Below are 18292 nucleotides of genomic sequence, written 5' to 3' on the forward strand. Positions count from 1 at the left end.
TCTTATTTAATCTATTATAAACCAGTAGGGCCCTGACCTGACATCGTCACTATTCTACCGAGGTTAGACTTGGCACTTACTGGGTATTGTTGTGATGTACTCATGCTACTCTTCTGCACATATTTTATGGGTAGATCCAGGTACCTCCTACCAGCCCCGCTATTAGTTATTTGTTGCTGCTTCGAAGACTTTAAGGTATATCAGCTAGCGTACGAAGATCTCGGAGTCCCCCTCTATCCCTTTTATGTTGTTCCTCTTTTATTTCTTCTAGTTACTGATGTGTAGAACATTTATACAAAATCTTAGAGCTTGTGACTTATGACTACCGAATTTTGGGAATACTATTTATACTCGAGTGTTTGGTTACTGGTACATGCTGAGCGGCATTTTTCCGTTATGTAGATATTTGTTGAGATTTAGTTGTTGATTCTGTCTTTATTTTTTATTATTCTGTAAATTGTATGGCTTACCTAGTCGTAAAAATTAAGTGTCTTCACGATATCTTACGGAGGGAGAATTAGGTTAGTGACATCATTAATTAACTTTTAGATAGGAGTAATATTTAACTCTTGTTATTTACAAAGCTCATTGGCCTAAATATCTTTCTTTAGCGCAACCCCAAAACTCTGCAGCAGAGAGAAGAAAGAGCCTTGAGAAAGAGAACCAAATCCTTTCCTTTACCTTCACGCCTCCATTAACACACACACTCCTCATTAAAAACCCTCTGTTTTCCTTTCTCCTGTTTTCTCTTCAATCTATGCAGTGAAATAGTAAAAAGAAAACGAAAAAACCCTTAAAAAGGGAAACTCAAATACTCTTCCGATTCTACACCCTCCCCAACAAAACCATCCTACCCCCTAACCCACCCACCCCACCTTCACTCCTCTTTAAATTCCCAACTTGTTTCATTCTACACTTTCTCAGAGTAAAACGAAACAGAGAGCTAGCTACTATTACAGAGTGCAAAAAACAGAGGAAACTCTCAGTTATTACACTCTTTTTCAAAAGTGCCTTCTCTTTTTCTTTTGCCATATATTCTCTTTGCTCTTTTTTCTCAACATGGGTTCTTATAAAGAAGAAGAAAAAACCGATCAACAACCAAAATGGTTATGGGTTAATGGACCTATAATAGTAGGTGCTGGACCTTCTGGTTTAGCAGTTTCAGCTTGTCTTAAAGAAAATGGAGTCCCTTCACTTATTCTTGAAAGAAGTGATTGTATTGCTTCTTTATGGCAACAAAAAACTTATGATCGTTTAAAACTTCATCTCCCTAAACAGTTTTGTCAACTCCCATTATTTGGTTTTCCTGAAAATTTTCCTAAATACCCTTCAAAAAAACTGTTCATTTCTTACTTAGAGGATTATGCTAAACACTTTGGTATAGTTCCTAAGTTTAAACAGTCTGTTAAAGTTGCAGAATTTGATCATGTTAGTGGATTTTGGAAGGTAGAAACTCAAGATTTTTTGTATCTTTCAAAATGGTTGATTGTGGCTACAGGAGAAAATGCAGAGCCAGTAATACCAGAAATTCAAGGGATTGATAAGTTTAAAGGAGCGGTGTTGCATACTAGTGTTTATAAGTCAGGTACTGAGTTTAATAATCAAAGGGTTTTGGTAATTGGTTGTGGAAATTCTGGTATGGAAGTTAGCTTGGACCTTTGTAGACATAATGCCATCCCTCACATGGTCGTCAGAAATTCTGTAAGTACATTTCCCCTCCCTTTTATTTTTACTTTTTTTTTTTCTTTCAAATTATTGTGGTAGCGTGGTATCCCTTCATCCTTAACTTAAAGTTTCGGATTTAAACATTGTATATAAAAAATTTTGTATTTTCCGGTGCGACTTTGAATTAGTCGGATGATGCGAAGCCAATTTTATAGCTACAGGTTCGACGGAATCAGTATTTTTGGCTCAAACCCTTTATCTGTGTTAAAAATGTCATTGAATATAGGTAGTTTATGTAGAATCGAATAAACAAAAAGGATTATGGTTCAGAACCCATAAATTAAAAATTCTAGTTCCATCTTTCGATGCAATATAATAAAATAAAAAAATATGTAATATCGTCTTGTTAAGAAAATGATTAATCAAACATATTCTAAGATTAGCTTTCATCTTGTTACACCATTTTATCTATTTTATATAGGTACATTTTCATAATTTTTGGAAAAATTGTAAGTGTGTATTAAGTTATGCATGTTTTAATCTAATTTCTTTTGGCTAATTTTTAATTGCAGGTGCATATTTTACCAAGGGAAATGTTAGGGATATCAACATTTTCAATAGCAATGGCACTTCTCAAATGGTTGCCTATAAGAGTAGTTGACAAGTTGCTGTTACTAGTAGCAAATTTGACCTTAGGTAGCACAGATAAGTTAGGTCTCCGGCGACCAAAAACCGGTCCACTTGAACTGAAAAATGCCACCGGAAAAACTCCGGTACTCGACGTTGGTGCATTGTCACAAATAAGAAATGGAAAAATTCAGGCAAATTCACAAAAATTCTTGCTTTTGTCAAATTAAATCTTGGGTACTTTTAGTTTTTTTCCCCGTATTTTTGGTAATGGTGATTTTAATTTTTGTTGTTGTCGTTGTTGTTGTATATTCTTGCAGATTATGCACGGTGTGAAGGAGATAACTAAAATAGGAGCAAAGTTTATAGATGGAAAAGAAGGAGAATATGATTCAATAATCTTAGCAACTGGATACAAAAGCAATGTTCCTTCTTGGCTTAAGGTATACTATTTCAATAGTATCTTTTTATGTATAAACTTTATAGTAGTTTCAAAATAAAAAATAAATAAAATATGCATGGAGCAATGACAAATGGATAATAATCCAATGAGGATTTTGTTGTTACGTGATAAAGTTTCTAGTTTTATCTTTACTCTCAATCTCACATCACTTTCATTCTTACACATGCAGTAGGCTACAAAACGTTTCTTAAATCAAAAAGAGAATTTCTGATCTCATTTGTCTGGACTTTTCCCTATCATCCCCCAACTATTTTATCTATTTTCTGCCATTTTCCGACCCAGATAAAAAAGAAAAAAAGACAATAGAAGTAACTTACATGGAGTTTTAATTTAACTAAATCTATTGTATATACTTCCCAAAAGTTAGGATAGGAGTATTAGAATGACAACTCATGTCTCAATTATTTATTTTTTTTCCTGTACACTATAATAATACATATAGACTAAGAGCTACTATTATAAAATGTCTAAATTTATTTTATTAGAATAATTTTTGTGGTCTAAAATTGATCAAAGAACATGAATGTTACAACATATATATAAAGGAGAGTGCACTTAGTAGACCATGCATAGTGGTTATATGTTGTGTTTTAGATGTAGTGAAAGTACCCACTTGCTTAGACTTTTAGGTCATATAGGGGAAGATGGGATTAGACTAGGAATTCAGGGTTCACATGCAAGATTTTTTTTTTTTTTTTCAAAATTTATGTAATGATGCATTGACCAAAATTGTTAAAATTCAAATTTATAACTAATTCTTGGGCTTAATCTGTAGATATCTTTTAAGAAAAATTATACTGTATAATTGCTTCCGGAAAAAATATAGCCGAAAAAAGAATATATTTTTATATATCAATGTATAATATACATATTTTATACATAGTCAGTGTATATTTTTTTATATATTTAGCTAGCAGATATAATTATTTTTAGTTTAAATGCTGATTTTTCTTTAATAAATTTGTAGGGAACTGACTTCTTCACAGAACAAGGGATGCCAAAGACACCATTTCCAAATGGTTGGAAAGGGGAAAATGGATTATACACAGTGGGGTTTACAAGAAGAGGGCTTTTAGGGACTGCAAATGATGCAAAAAAAATTGCCAGGGACATAAGTGATCAATGGAGGAAATACAAGGGCTTCTGCAAAAACTTTTGAACTTCAAGAAATCTATCAGATAGCCAGGGTATATGTTTTTAGGTTTACGTTAGGATATAAAATTTTCCAAAGGGTCCTATTAGTTTTGGAAAAATAGAGTTAGGGTTCATAAAATTGTAATTTTATTTCTTCAATATTTCAAGCAGAGGAAATTTCTTCTTCTATGCTGTCGTTTTCTTCCACCTCTATCTCTTGTCAATTTTGTAAATTAATCAATTTTGCAAAGGAGGCTTCCTGTGTTCTATGCTGTAATTCTCTGAATTAGCATTTTATTTAATGTTGAAATTAGATATTTCTAAGAAATATTCCAACAACGTCATATTCTCATTTTTGAAAAAGAGAAAAATACATTTATATATATATATATATATATATACACACAAACATTGTGTTTGTTATATAAAAAAAATACAAATTATATATATATTTTTGTCTATCGAATATAAATAGTTTATGGCGGGGCTAAAAGTTAAAAAAAAAAAAGCCCTAAAAAATGCTAAATGTGTGTTTCAAATGGATTATGGGAGAAAATCATTGAGCAAGAAATTAGTTTTATCCTTTAATGAAAATTTTGTTTTCAGTGTAAAATATTTTTCGTCACACTAAATAAATTTAAAATTATAAAACTAATAATTTTTTATATGTAACGTGGTAGATATTATTTTGAGAAAAGCTCACCTATTACATGCTACTGTAATTGATGTGGCATTCAATATTCAACGTAAAAAGTCAAAGATGAGATCAGCTTAATCTGAAAACCAAGAAAGCCGTTAGATATTGTTTTTACTTTTTCAGTTGTTGAGATCATCAATCTTCTTTCAGGATCGACTTCTTTGTTTGAAATTGCTGTTGCTATGGAATTGTACTTTGAAAAAGTACACTTTTGAATGCTAAAACTATCATTGGCTTTGCTAATCTGAGTTATTATTAAATCCTGTTCGAGCAATTGCCACCTTAGTATAAATACCCAATCCCCCACCCAAAACCTTCCAAAGGTCAGCTTCCGACAAGCGAGGCTTGCTCAATGGGTAAAGCATCTTCCACCCACGATGGTACGATTCACCTTAAAGGGAATGTATTAAAATACTATAAATTCTCTCAGTTGTGAAGTGTGAAACATTATAAATCCTCCTAAATTGTAAGGAATTTTTTTTTTTATAAAAAAAAGTCTAAAAATGCTAGGGGTAAGGAAAACGTCATGAGTGAGTACAGGCTTCTCTCTTTGTAAGTTTCTGCAGTTTAAAAGCTTTATATATAGCAGAGTACTCTATATGCACGCTGATTATATATTATTGAGACAATGATGGGCCTCTGACATTATCTATTGTACTATGACCTATACCTCTCGCTACACGATTTTTTTGGTTTTCCCTACCAAGTTCGATATCTGTTTTAGTTGCCCGATTAATTTAGTTTCACGCTACATAAGATTCGCTTTCTCTTAGCATTTAGATCAAGACATCTGATTAAGAGTCGAAGAATTATAATTCATCTCATGACAATCATCTATGGTCATACCTATATTGACAGACATAGGCAGGTCTAACCTTCTAATATCAGGTGTAACTAAACTTTTGATGTGTAGCAGAAATTTATACATAAAAATTCACTAGTGACTAACAATAGATATGAACTCCACATACAACAGGTTAATTAGTAAAAATCTTAAAAGATGAATCTATGGAGTTTAAATTCTAGATCTACCTTTGATCGACGACTGCTTACCCCTTATTCATTATCCAACCTCCAACTACACTGGGATTTCTTCCAAAGCTCTCGTCATCATCCTGAATTTATAAATAGGGAAAGGATAAATTTCTGGTTCAGCAAATATTCCAATTGTCTTGATATACTCCCGTTCAACTAAGAATGAAACAATCTTCATCATATTGTCTAACGTTAATTAAAATGATATGAAAGAGATAAAAAAAAAAAAAATTCTCTAGAAATGCAGTACTCGAAGATAGCAGCTACATAGGTAGTGCATTGATAATTTTCACCTAGGTAAACACGCAAGTAAAATGTGTATTAATATTTCAATGGATTGGAATCTCTCTCACTCTATTTATTTCACAGCAAGTTTAGGTAAAATCTGCCGCCATTATATGACAAACGACGAGAGAGAGAGAGAGGAGGAAAAAAGAGAAAAGTCCAAAGGGAGAGTTAAGAGGTGAAGTTTATTTTCTTCTTTTGCAGTGTGCCAAAGCATTCAATGGGGAAGAAGGAAATGCAATATCCAAATCACACGCTTTCCTTCTCAGTTTCTTACATGCACGCCTCTATTACACTGACTTCTAATTACGTCATTCATTAATTTCCCTCCCTATTCTCTTCTGCAAATTTTCAGAGAGAAAAGACTATAGATTTGTATCGACTGTCCAAGGTGCAATGAAATGATTGAATATCTCTTTTTCCTTTTTTTCCTTCTTTCTTAACCAAAGGTTTCATAAATTAAAAGGAGAGAACTTTCCTATAGTGAGCACTGCACTTTTAAGGAGAACTTTGGAGTAGTGGTAACATTATTTTCAGGTGATCAATAGGTCATGGATTCGAGCTATGAAATCATTATTTAATATTTGTATAAGTGTAGACTGCCTACATCCAATCCTATGAGGTGCGATTCTTTTTGAGCCCTGTGTAAATGCGAGATATTTCGTGCAATTGGTTATCCTAACTGCACTTCATCTCTTTAGTAGACCGGCCTATTTGATACAAATTCAAAAAAATGGGATCAATAAATTACGAGTAAAAATATAAAAAATAAAATAAAACAAACATGCATGAATAGAAAATTGCATGATTTATGAAGAATAGCTATCTATTTATGGAGTAGGGGTGTACATAGGTCGGGTTGGTTCGGATTTTATAATTACCAAACCAAACCAATTGTGTCGGGTTATTAAATCTAAAGACCAAACCAAACCAATAAAACTCGGGTTTTTCACTCTCGGTTTTTCTCGGTTTTCGGGTTATTCGGATTTTTTCGGTTAAATCTTTGTAGACAAAACATATAAATTGTGCTCAAGATATTTCGTTAATCCTAGTAAGATACAACTATATAAAGTATTTTTCAAGAAAATAATACAAAATATGAGATGTGTCATGGCATTATCCTAAAATAATCAACAATAAAGACAATAAAATTATGTAATATAAATATTGCTAATTAAAAAGCTATAATAAAAATAAACATAATCTAAAAGTACTAATAAGGGAGTACTAATTACATGACTAAACGCTAAAGAAAAAATAAAAATAAGTTATGCATTTTTATCTAAATTATTGCAAAACAAAAAATAGATATTCAATACATTTCCGTTCGTAGTATTGAATTGAATGTCTTTTGTTAGCATTGGTATTGATTTGATTTTGGTTTGGGCTTTTGTTAGCATTATAAAATTTACTAATGTTAATGATTATAAAACTTATTGGAACATTCAAAAGTTCTATGTCCAACTTTGAAATAATATCTTAAATGATAAAATTATGAAATTTCTTAAGAATTATTTATAAATTAAATCACAATAAGTATATTTACATATTAAATATATCTAAAATTTCAATATATATAATGTCGGATTGATTTGGTTTCGGTTTGACTTTATTTAGTTAAAACCATACCAAAACAATTATGGTCGGGTTTCTTTTTTCAACACCAAATCAAATCAAACTAAACCATAGTCAAATTCTTTTTCTCGATATGACTCGAATTATCGGGTTGGTGCGATTTACCAGTTTTCTTTGTACACCCCTGCTATGGAGTAACAGCTATAGCTTTTAATGTGTCACAGCAACTGATAGATTCATTTCAATCTTTCTTCCTATTTGAATGTTATATATATCCAATCTTTCTTTCTTCTTTCTTATTTTCGTTCACTTAATTCCAACCACGAACTCCAACGTCTGTGCCTTTTCAAACTATCAACTTGCTAACATTGTACTATTGGCCACCATTTATTAACTCTATGACGTTCGTCTAGATTTTCTCCATATCTTTCACCAGCGACCATATCATAGACATAGTAAAACCACATTCTCTATATTTCAAATTAATTAATATTCCACCTCTTTTCAAAAGGATAAGATATTACTACTATAGCATATAAGACATTCAAAAATCTTTGCCAAGGATTATATTGGTGCGAGTGTGACCTTTTTTGAAGGTGACTTTGAATAACTGAAATAGAACTACTAACTACTTTTGGAGATGAAATGGTGTACGCTGTCTGATATTTTTTTCTCTGATAAATCCAAAAATGAGCTTCCCGATCTTCCCACTGCACGTAATTCCCCAATTTTTCATTTTGTATAGAGAGCAGTGACTAGGAAGTCACTCTTCAAATGGCTTGGAAACTTTGAAAATGACTCTACATTTACTCTGCCAAATCAATTAAATGACTGGTTTCTAATATCCCTTCGTTCCTTTTTTTTTTTAATTAATAATAATGGTTCGAACTAGTTTGAGCGCATCTCACTAGTACAGATATCGAGAAAAAATACTACACACCATGAATTAGGGAGATGATCACCTAATGTTTTCTAAGCAATATGTACAATATCCTTTTCTTATGATAATTTAAATTTTGCTTGCTCAAAAGGACATTAATTAGTGAAACTTTAAGGGTTTTACTTAATTTTCCAACCAGAGGAAAGGATATTGTACATAATTCTTATCTGGTAGTCTCATTGTGTATAAGAAGTGGGATTACTAGCATGGTTTTACATATAACATGGTTTCTCACCAACCATGTTATATGTAAGTGTGCTTGTGTGCCGTGGTGAAGTCAGTAATTTTCCTAAGGGGTGTTCAAATTTAAACGAAGTGAAAGTTCTCCGAAAAAGGAGGTTCAATATATATTATATACCTCTAAAATATACTAATATTTTACATGTATACACAATATAATTTTTCGACGAAGGATTGTCAGTTGACCACCTTTGATAGGTTTTAGCTTCGCCCCGCGTGTGTACAGGCGAACCCAAAATTTGACGATTACGGAAGCACTATATATTACACTTCAATAAAAATTTATTATTGCTCACATACCTCTGTTAACATTTGACCATTTTTGAAAACATATGCCGATAAGAATGGACATTGGCTCTAACTCAACCCCAAAAGCTAGCTTGTGAGGTGATGATTGCTCAAGACCATATAAGAAGACCAAGATACCCATAACTCAGCGATGTGAGACACAACTCAACACCCCCTCTCATGTCCAGGCCTACAACTGGAGCGTGGACAATATAAATGGGGGCCCAACATCGGTAATAATAAATTGGGATGAGTTTGACTCTGATACCATGATAAGAATAGACCTTGGGCCTAACTCAACCTCAAAAGCTAGCTTGTGAGGTGAGGATTGTCCAAGTCATATAAGGAGACCAAGGACCTCAAATCCCTTCGACGTTGTACAACTCAACATATGCATGTATATATATATGAAGTTTTTGCCAAAGTTTCCGGGCGTCGGTGACCCCGGAATGTTTGTATATGTTTGTGTACATTTTGTTGCACGAGACAAATCAGCATTTCAATTATTTGTAATTTTCGATACTATGAATGTACACATCAATTGTTTGAGAATAAAATAATTTGTGGTCCTTTTGGTTTTAGGAATATTGTTCGGTTTTCAAAGCCTGGTGGCTGAGAAAATGATAGTTCAATAAATAGAAACGTCCCCAGGCCCCAGCTATTAGCTTAGCTAGCACACTGCAACGGCCATAACAAAGATTAATAAGGGAGAAATTCTCTTCTATCTTCTTCTCTTGTGTTCTTCTGTGGAATCTTTTTCTGTTCTGAAATTTTAATCAGGGTATTTTTTTTGGATCTCTGATTATTTTGGGACCACTTTAATTTGTTCTTTTGTTTCAGTGGAATGTAGCTTTTCAAGCTGCAATTTTCACTGACTTAACAGTACATGTACATCATTTCGTGGGAAAGAGAGACACCTTTCTCAATGGCTACCCTCTTCGCCAACATTCCATCTTATGATAAATATAAATTCTCCACTATGTTTTATTCACCATTGAAGTTTTCTTTCTTGAAGCTGGGAAAAATATTATCATAAGCTAGCACGTCATGAGTTTTAGTCCTAGAAATATTTTTTTATATATATATAGACTTTGTACACTAGACCGAATGGTCCAATTACCTTTTCCGAACTCCACATAACAAGAGTTTTATAGTGCGACGCACAGAGGCAGACCAATAATTTGAAGGTAGCGAGGCACATGAGCGGGCTGCTCAACTAGTGCCCCATCGACTTTTGATCTTAAGAGTTCTTAACAAAATATATGAATGTTTTCACATATATACATATATATATTCAGAGTTTTTGCTAAAGTTAATGGGGTCCGATGAGTCACGCACTACCTTTTTTATTGTGTTTTTTCTTATTGACCACAAGATCAAAGTATCACTTGAATTTGACGCCAACATTAAGTTACTAACACTACTCTTCCATTCTAAAGTGAAAAATTGTATTCCGTGTAAGGAGGGTAATGGTTGATGTTTTTAAGTGCAATCAGTCATAAGTTAATTTTTAGTATTTTCTTTCTTAAAAAAGTGGGATATGTAAAATAATTGCTATCAAAGATAACAAGAATATATACTATAGAAAAATTCGTGAACCTGAGGATCATCTTATTTAATGCTTGAAAAGACATAATTCAATCGTTTTGTTGGACGTAATTAATTTCTTTCGAATTGATATTTGATACAGTACTGTGTATTCTCCCATTGTTGGTCAACAGTCAACACATATGAACATGAGGATCGAACAAGATATTAATTTTGGGTGAGATAAAAATATTCTATTCAATTTCAATAGGATCTATAAAGCATACTACTAGTATTTTATTTATTTTATATAAGCCGTGAAACTAAATCCTCATAGGACCACCAAATCTTTAGTAAGAAAATAACAGAAGAAACAAGGGTAAAGGTATCTAGCTAAGGTTTCAGGTGGAAAGACTGAGAGGGACTAGAGCTAACCAGCCGAAAGAGACCCTAAATATATATTATTAAAACATTTTGCCATCTAATTGAAATAAGTAGAGAGCTACTGACGTTGTTCTTTGACAAAAATTTTATGTCATCTAAAAAAGAGGTAATGAAACTTCGAATTAGACGGGAAATAAATAACTAAAGAAAAGAAAATGGACATTCTTTAGTGCTAAAAGTTTGTCCCAGAGTTGATTGGAACACTTATAGGAGTTCTCGTGTCAATCACTTTTATTCTATGCGGGCCTGAAGGATAAAATATGAGTGTAAAAATTGCATGAGAGAATATTGTCCTAGTTTTTCATCGGGATACATTTTTGTTCGTTCTTCATTTCACCCAATCCACATAGTGATTAATTTAGTCTAATTTTTTCCCAAGAGAAATAATTATAAATAATTTTATCGATGATCATCTAAGTGAAGACTTACAACACAAAGTTATTATTCTTTTATTTGTCCTATAAAAATCAATACTAAAGTTAAAAAATAAAATATGTCCAGATAATATTATTTTGACCGAAAAAATCTAATGCGACCCTCCTAATCATTAAATATGCTTAATAAAATGGATTAAATATACTCAAAATGAGCCATTTAGTTTTTTGCTATATTAGCAGTATAATAAATGTCATTAACTTTTATATTATTAATTAGTATTATAAATGTCTATAACTTATCCCTCATAGCTTCAAATGCCTCGGTAACTAAGAGTTGGTGTTCCTGGTAGCTTTCAACCGCCAATAAAAATCTTGTGGGGAACTCCTGACGCGCAAACAACCGTATGTCTCCATAAATTAAATGGAATGACCATGCTGAAGCGCACACACGAAATCTTACAATGCATCATGGCATCACCTTCATGATAGTCATATATCAAATCTTTCATAAGACTTTCTACGCCTACAATAACCACTCAAATAGATTACTTACCCATCGTATGTTCCTAATTTAAAGAGTTACCAGAAAGGAAACATTGATCCTCTCACACATTATCGCCATTGCTGATCATTCAGGAAAGGAATGCTAAATACAAGATATTTCACTGCGGCCTTCAACAGTCCTTTATGGAAGTAAGTCTCACTCCCAAAAAACCAAGGGGCCTAATGATTTTGTTATTGAGTTTACAGTCTAAAAAAATAACCTTCGGTCCCAAATGCCAGGGTCACTATGCCTTTAACATCAACAATTAAATTATTAATTTTAATCTTAACCTCATTTTGATTACCAGCAAAATGAAGTACGTATGAGTGAGTCGCCGATTACAAAACTCAAAGAATACTTTTTTTCACGGCATACGCAATTGGTGACTATTTTCCTCTCTGTGAACACAAGAAAAGAAGACAGAGGAAAATAATACATTTAATTCGATCAAAAGGCGTAACATCGTCTTAACATTATTATGACACCAAGTAACTCCTGGTTATTGTGTTTGTACTGGAGTCCATTATTCAAATGGTCACTCAACTATCCCAAATTATTTCCTAAAGTCACTTTACTTTCGTTTGTTACAACAAAGTCACTGAACTATGTTTATTGCACTCAGAAGGTAATTCAACTAGATTTTCCAAATTTTGGATTGTCAAATACCTATTTTACCCTCTAAATTATAAACATTTATCTTCTTTTTATATTTTTTAAACTTTTTAATATTATGATTTCCTCTTTTTAATTTATATTATTGACTTACCTATAGAATAAATAAATATTATTTATAAATTAAAAAAATAGAAAGTATTTAAGCATATATAATGCTGGAATAATAAAACAATGAGCATAGTGAAAAAAATTAATTAGAATAATTTGTTTTTAATAATAATTTTAGTATTAACAACTAAAATTCAAAAATTGTTTACATAATTCAGAATAAAAGAAAATAAAGGTTGTAAAATATATATTCCATGCACGTAATATACAAATAATTATTTAAATAAAGATATTTTTATAATATACATTATATATTCTTGAAAATTATGCTCAATTATATTATTATGTTTCCACCAACTTTCCAACGACACAAAGTTATATCACCGGAAAGCAAGAAGACTATCTCTATAGGATAAAATATGCTATGTTAAGTCGTGCATGAAATATATATATTATAATTGAGCATAATTTTTCTTATGTTAAGGCCCAATGAGAACAGTTCTTTTTCTACTGGAAACAAATCCTGTAAAAATTGCACGGGGCGCCCTCATTTAACCTATACCCATTTTCTTTACAAATTTTAACTTGTACCCACTTTTTAAACAACTTCAGTCTCCTCTCTCCTCCTCCGTCTCCTCCTCAAAGTTATATCTTCCCTCAATCCGATAGTTCCATTAGAAGAAATTCAAAGCTTTTCAGCTTTTTTCTTGTCCTCTCCTGCAGCAGAGGCTTAAGGACCTAATGAATTCATATGTTACAACAACTTAGAGAATTTTAGTTATTCAAAATATGTAATCTCTACTAAATTTGCAAGAAATAATTGATAAAAGAGTATACTGAAAAAGAAAAAGACATAAATAAGAGACAAACCTTCCAACAAGCTGAAAAGATATATGGAGCATTCACAACGTAGTTGGCTGAAGTTCAACTCTAAGAAGACTGAAGTTCGCTAGTTAGAAATAAAAACTTCAGCTCTAAAGTTGAAGTTCGCCAGTTACAAAGAAAAACTTCAGCTCTAGAGCTGAAGTTCGACAGTTACAAAACAAAAACTTTAGCTCTAGAGCTGAAGTTCGCCGGTTACAAAATAAAAATTTCAGCTCTAAAGATGAAGTTCCTCAGTTACAAAAACAAAAACTTCAGCTCTAGAGCTAAAGTTCGCCAGTTACAAAACAAAATCTTCAGCTCTAGAGCTGAAGTTCGCCACTTACAAAACAAAAACTTTAGTACACTTGATTCAGCACACTTGCTACTTCAGTCCCGTCTACTAGAATGCTGAAGTTTTACGTGATTGTCTTTGCTACTTCAGCCCCGTATGCTGAAATTACGCGAAAAAGTGAATACGCTTGCAATTATTTTTACAAAGCGGGCACAAATTAAAACATGACCCAAAAAGCGGGTATAGATGCAAATGCCCACAAATCCTTTGGCATATGACAAATGCTAAGCACTCTTTGGGTCACATAAGGATGAAAACGAATTATTTTTCTTATTGATAATAGGTGAATTGGACTATAATTAGGCCCTAAAGAATCACCTTCTTGTATAGTTTTTATGGTAAAAAGTGATAATAAAATGCTCTGATTAGTGCTTCTCATGATTTGCAGGCTATATACAATAAAAGAAAGCCTATGGGGTACTTTTGGGATCAATTACGGAGAAAAAGAGGTCAATCTTACAATACCCGCTAAGTGCACCACGCGAAGGCAGCAAAACCAGAAATGGAGATGGACTGCCGCGGTCCCAGCGTAACCGCGGTCGAACCGCGGCAGAAGGCTATTGCGGATTCTGAGAGGCTAGTTGGCTGCGGTCCTGGCATAACCGCGGTAGGACCGCGGCAGGAAGCGGAAAATTGAGGGACTGAAGTGCAAAACACGGTATTTTTAGCCCCAAACCCTATATTAAACAATAGAACTCGTCCAAGGGAGACAGGAAATTTTTTAGAAAGTACTTTGGCAAGAAAAACAAGTGTGAGAGATCACCCAAAACATCATATTTTCTTCTTCTTTTTATTTTTCTTGCAATTTTGATCATGAATATTTTCATAGTTTATTTACCCATTGTCATGAGTAGCTAAATCATTTGTCTCGGGTTTTGATGGAACCTATTGAAGGATAAACTTCTTGATTATGTTAATATAGTTTGCCAGTTTAATCTCTATTTGTTCAACTACGTGTTTGTTGTAGTTAATTGACAGGATCCTCAATTAGCTGTGCCTATTTAGTATGCATAACTCGGGAGAGAGTGCATATTTAGGTAATTGTTGAACAACATCACTCCCAAAGTATAAGAGGGATCTATAACTGCGGGTTTAAAGGCAGGATTAGGGATAATGAAGTCTTGGGTGCAATTTAAAGTGAACTGTAATAAGCAAAGCCAGCTAGCGTATTTCAGGAGAGTGCGTCTAGTAAATTATCGTGATTACTCGGGAGAGATTCACGATAAGAGTGTTCATGGTTGATAGAGATGTGTTGGTAAATCTATATGAAACATAAACAGAAGGGACTCCATCAATAGGGGAAATCACTACCTTAGAACCTTCTCATTATTGTTCACAATTTAAGCATACTTAGTTTACAACTGTTTATTGACTTGCAATCTTAGTTATTAAATATACCATCAACTGTGTTATTCACAACGTTTGGGGAAGTTGATTCTAAAGAATTTAGTAAGTCCAACAAAAGTAATTGATAGGTTAATTCTCTGTGGATTCGACTCTGGGCATAAATACTCAGGTTATATTTGCAACGTCCGCATTGTCCTTTTGTAAGGCATAGTTGGGCGTGATCAAATTTTGGCGCTGTTGCCGGGGAATTATCGGTGTTATCAATTACAATTGAAAGAAGTGCATGCCTAGAAACTCATCGAGATCTGGTGAAGTATTTGAAGCATTATCAGATCCCGAGAAAGTTTTCAAGACCTTGAATCGGGCTAATCGGAAAAACAAACAACAACCAACAACCAACAACTACACAATTCGAAACAGTCATAGGGAATCACGAGGAAAACCCAGCGGTACCAATAGTGCCGGAGGCTGCTCTTTATGACTGGGCACAACCCACAGCTGAAAATCTATCCACAGCCATTGTAGTTCCGCAGATACAGGCTGAGTCATTCCAAATTACGAATAACATGTTGCACTTGTTGCAGAACAAGGGACTATTTTCGGGGTCGCAAGTCGAAGATCCTCAGTAGCACTTGAAGAACTTCCTCTCTATCTGCAAAACCCAAAGGCAGCCCAACGTAACTCCTGAAGCAATCAAGCTGTTATTGTTTCCATTCTCAATGACGGGAGCTGCCCAGACTTGGCTAAACTCACTTCCCATAAATTCTATAACAACTTGGGAAGAGTTAGTCAGGCAATTCCATAACAAGTTCAACCCACCCAATAAGACTGCTCAACAAATTGATAAAATTTTGAGTTTTAAATAGAGACCAATGGAGACACTGCATGAAACATGGGAGCGTTTTAAAGGGATGCTGGTTATATGCCTGCACCATGGTATTCCAGATCTGATGTTGGGGCAGCGGTTTTACATGGGATTATCAGATAACGTGAAAAACATTGTTAATGTTTCAGCTGGTGGAACATTTTTGAGTAAAACATGGAGAGAAGGCCAGAGTCTACATGACAAGATGGCACAAAATTCGGGATGGACAACCAGGAATGCACCTATCACTCCAGTGGTTCACTCAGTGCCCTTAGAACCATCCAACTCTATAGCTGAAAATATGGCCACCTTATTGACACAGATGAGTATACTCACCAAAAAGGTGGAAGAGTCAGGGCAGAAGTAGCAGGTACATATCGTAGATACTACCAATGGGGGCTTGTGCGCATCTTGTATTAGTCAGCCAATCGGTAACCAATGGAATGCAGAACATGATCATCACCACTACCCTGAAGACATGAATTATGTGTCTAATTATGGAGGCCAGAGACAGGGTGGTCAGAATTGGGGCCAGCAAAATCAGCAATAAAGGCCAGTCCATCCACAGTTCAACAATAGAAACATGGGAGGTATGAGACCCGCTAACAATATGGCACCTTACCCAAGGCCACAATGATATAATAATCAGAATCAGCAGTAGGGGTATCACCTTCCTCAGCAGCAACATGGTGGAAGGCAGGAAGATGGGTTTGCTAGACTTGAGGCAATGGTGCAACAGGTTATTGGGTCTAATGCAAAGATTAATGAGAGAGTGGATGCACATGATGCAGCAATCAAGAATATTGAAGTGCAGGTGGGCCAAATTTCTATGTCTCTAAACAATCGTCCTCATGGGACACTACCTGTAGACACCCAGATAAATCCAAAAGATCAAGGCCCAAAGCAGCTGATGGTGGTAAGTCTACGTAATGGCAGAGATTTGGATGTAGAGCAAGAGAGGACTCGAGAAACTAAACAAGCTGAGACACTTATACCAGTGCCCATTGAGCTGGATGAGTCAACGAAACTGACGGAGGTGCCAGTCTAGCCTGCCCAGGAAGAAAATAGCATCCAGAATGCGACCGAGAAAGAAGCTGAGACAGTCCAGGAACGAGTAGTTGATGTAGCAGCTGATAAGGATCAACCCAGTTGATTGGGAATAGACCTCCTGCACCTTTCCCTCAGAGGCTGGCTAAGTATCAAAAGGAGGAACAATACAAGAAGTTCTTCGAAATGCTGAAACAAATCCAGGTAAACATACCATTGATTGAAGCTTTGAAGGAGATGCCTGGGTATGCAAAAATGATGAAGGACTTGATGTCCCGAAAGTTTGATTTCCAAGACTTGGCCACAGTTACTCTTACTCAGACATGTAGTGCAGTGGTGACTAGACCAATTGTAGAAAAGCTGTCTGACCCAGGGAGCTTTACAATTCCATGCACTATTGGTAATTTTACTTTTGCTAAAGCACCGTGTGATCTAGGGGCCAGCATCAATCTTATGCCTCTGGCGATTTATAAGAGGCTGGGCATTGGAAGAGCTAGACCCACCTCTATGTTGTTGCAGCTGGCTGACAGGACAGTGAAACGACCCTCTGGTATACTGGATGATGTGCTAGTTCAGGTAGGAAAATTTGTATTCCCTGCAAATTTTGTGATCTTAGACTACAAAGTGGATGAAGAGATTCCCATAATTTTGGGAAGACCATTCTTGGCCACAGGAAGAGCGCTCATTGATTGTGAAACTGGGGAGCTCAAGATGATATTGAACGATGAGGAGATAACATTCAATGTGCAGAAATCTATAAGGTGACCAAGTGAATTCGCCAATTGTTCTCTTATTGATGTCGTGGATGTAATCGTGGAGACTGATGATGAGGTGCTAACCATTGAGGAACCCCTTGATGCATGTCTAATGAATTTGGATGAGGTGAATGGAGAGGAACTAGCGGAATGGGTGTTGGCATTAGAGGGTAGAGTGTTCTGGGATAGAACTCTAGAATTTGAGCCCTTACACTTGGAAAATTGAGAGACTCCTCCAGCCAAGCCATCTATCGAAGAACCACCAAAGCTGGAGTTAAAGCCATTGCCCAACCATCTCAGGTATGAATTCCTTGGACCTAACTCCACATTACCTGTTATTATCTCATCTAGTTTGTTAGATGTGCAGGCGCAACAACTCTTGTAGGTACTTAAGGAGTGCAAGACTGCCATTGGATGGACCATGGCAGACATAAAGGGGATCAGCCCCGCCTACTGCATGCACAAAATTCTACTGGAAGAGGGACACAAACCTTCCAG

At 34.7% G+C, this 18292-nt stretch overlaps 2 protein-coding genes across 2 annotated transcripts; both read left to right on the top strand.

The window, feature by feature from the left end:
- The first annotated feature begins 912 nt into the window (after positions 1 to 912).
- On the top strand, positions 913 to 4096 carry LOC104230791 (probable indole-3-pyruvate monooxygenase YUCCA4). The gene is made up of 4 exons (XM_009783668.2): positions 913 to 1701; positions 2238 to 2486; positions 2613 to 2735; positions 3723 to 4096. The coding sequence occupies exons 1-4, from the start codon at positions 1060 to 1062 to the stop codon at positions 3912 to 3914; spliced, it is 1206 nt and encodes a 401-aa protein (XP_009781970.1). The 5' UTR covers positions 913 to 1059; the 3' UTR covers positions 3915 to 4096.
- Positions 4097 to 16489: 12393 nt separating this feature from the next.
- Positions 16490 to 17804, top strand: LOC138871708 (uncharacterized). The gene is made up of 4 exons (XM_070149606.1): positions 16490 to 16582; positions 16672 to 17028; positions 17178 to 17284; positions 17384 to 17804. Exons 1-4 carry the CDS (start codon positions 16490 to 16492, stop codon positions 17802 to 17804), a joined length of 978 nt encoding a protein of 325 aa, XP_070005707.1.
- The last annotated feature ends 488 nt before the right edge of the window (positions 17805 to 18292 follow it).

This window comes from Nicotiana sylvestris, chromosome 6 (genome assembly GCF_000393655.2).
Source record: "Nicotiana sylvestris chromosome 6, ASM39365v2, whole genome shotgun sequence".
NCBI lineage: Eukaryota > Viridiplantae > Streptophyta > Magnoliopsida > Solanales > Solanaceae > Nicotiana > Nicotiana sylvestris.

Bases quoted from the DNA above. Each gene is read 5' to 3' on its own strand.
- LOC104230791 (XM_009783668.2), top strand. From the start codon at position 1,060: ATGGGTTCTTATAAAGAAGAAGAAAAAACCGATCAACAACCAAAATGG. The intron at 1,702-2,237 runs GTAAGTACATTT...TTTTAATTGCAG, and splicing joins ACATGGTCGTCAGAAATTCT to GTGCATATTTTACCAAGGGA. The intron at 2,736-3,722 runs GTATACTATTTC...ATAAATTTGTAG, and splicing joins ATGTTCCTTCTTGGCTTAAG to GGAACTGACTTCTTCACAGA.
- LOC138871708 (XM_070149606.1), top strand. From the start codon at position 16,490: ATGGAGGCCAGAGACAGGGTGGTCAGAATTGGGGCCAGCAAAATCAGC. The intron at 16,583-16,671 runs GTATGAGACCCG...CACCTTCCTCAG, and splicing joins CAACAATAGAAACATGGGAG to CAGCAACATGGTGGAAGGCA. The intron at 17,285-17,383 runs GTATGCAAAAAT...AGTGGTGACTAG, and splicing joins GCTTTGAAGGAGATGCCTGG to ACCAATTGTAGAAAAGCTGT.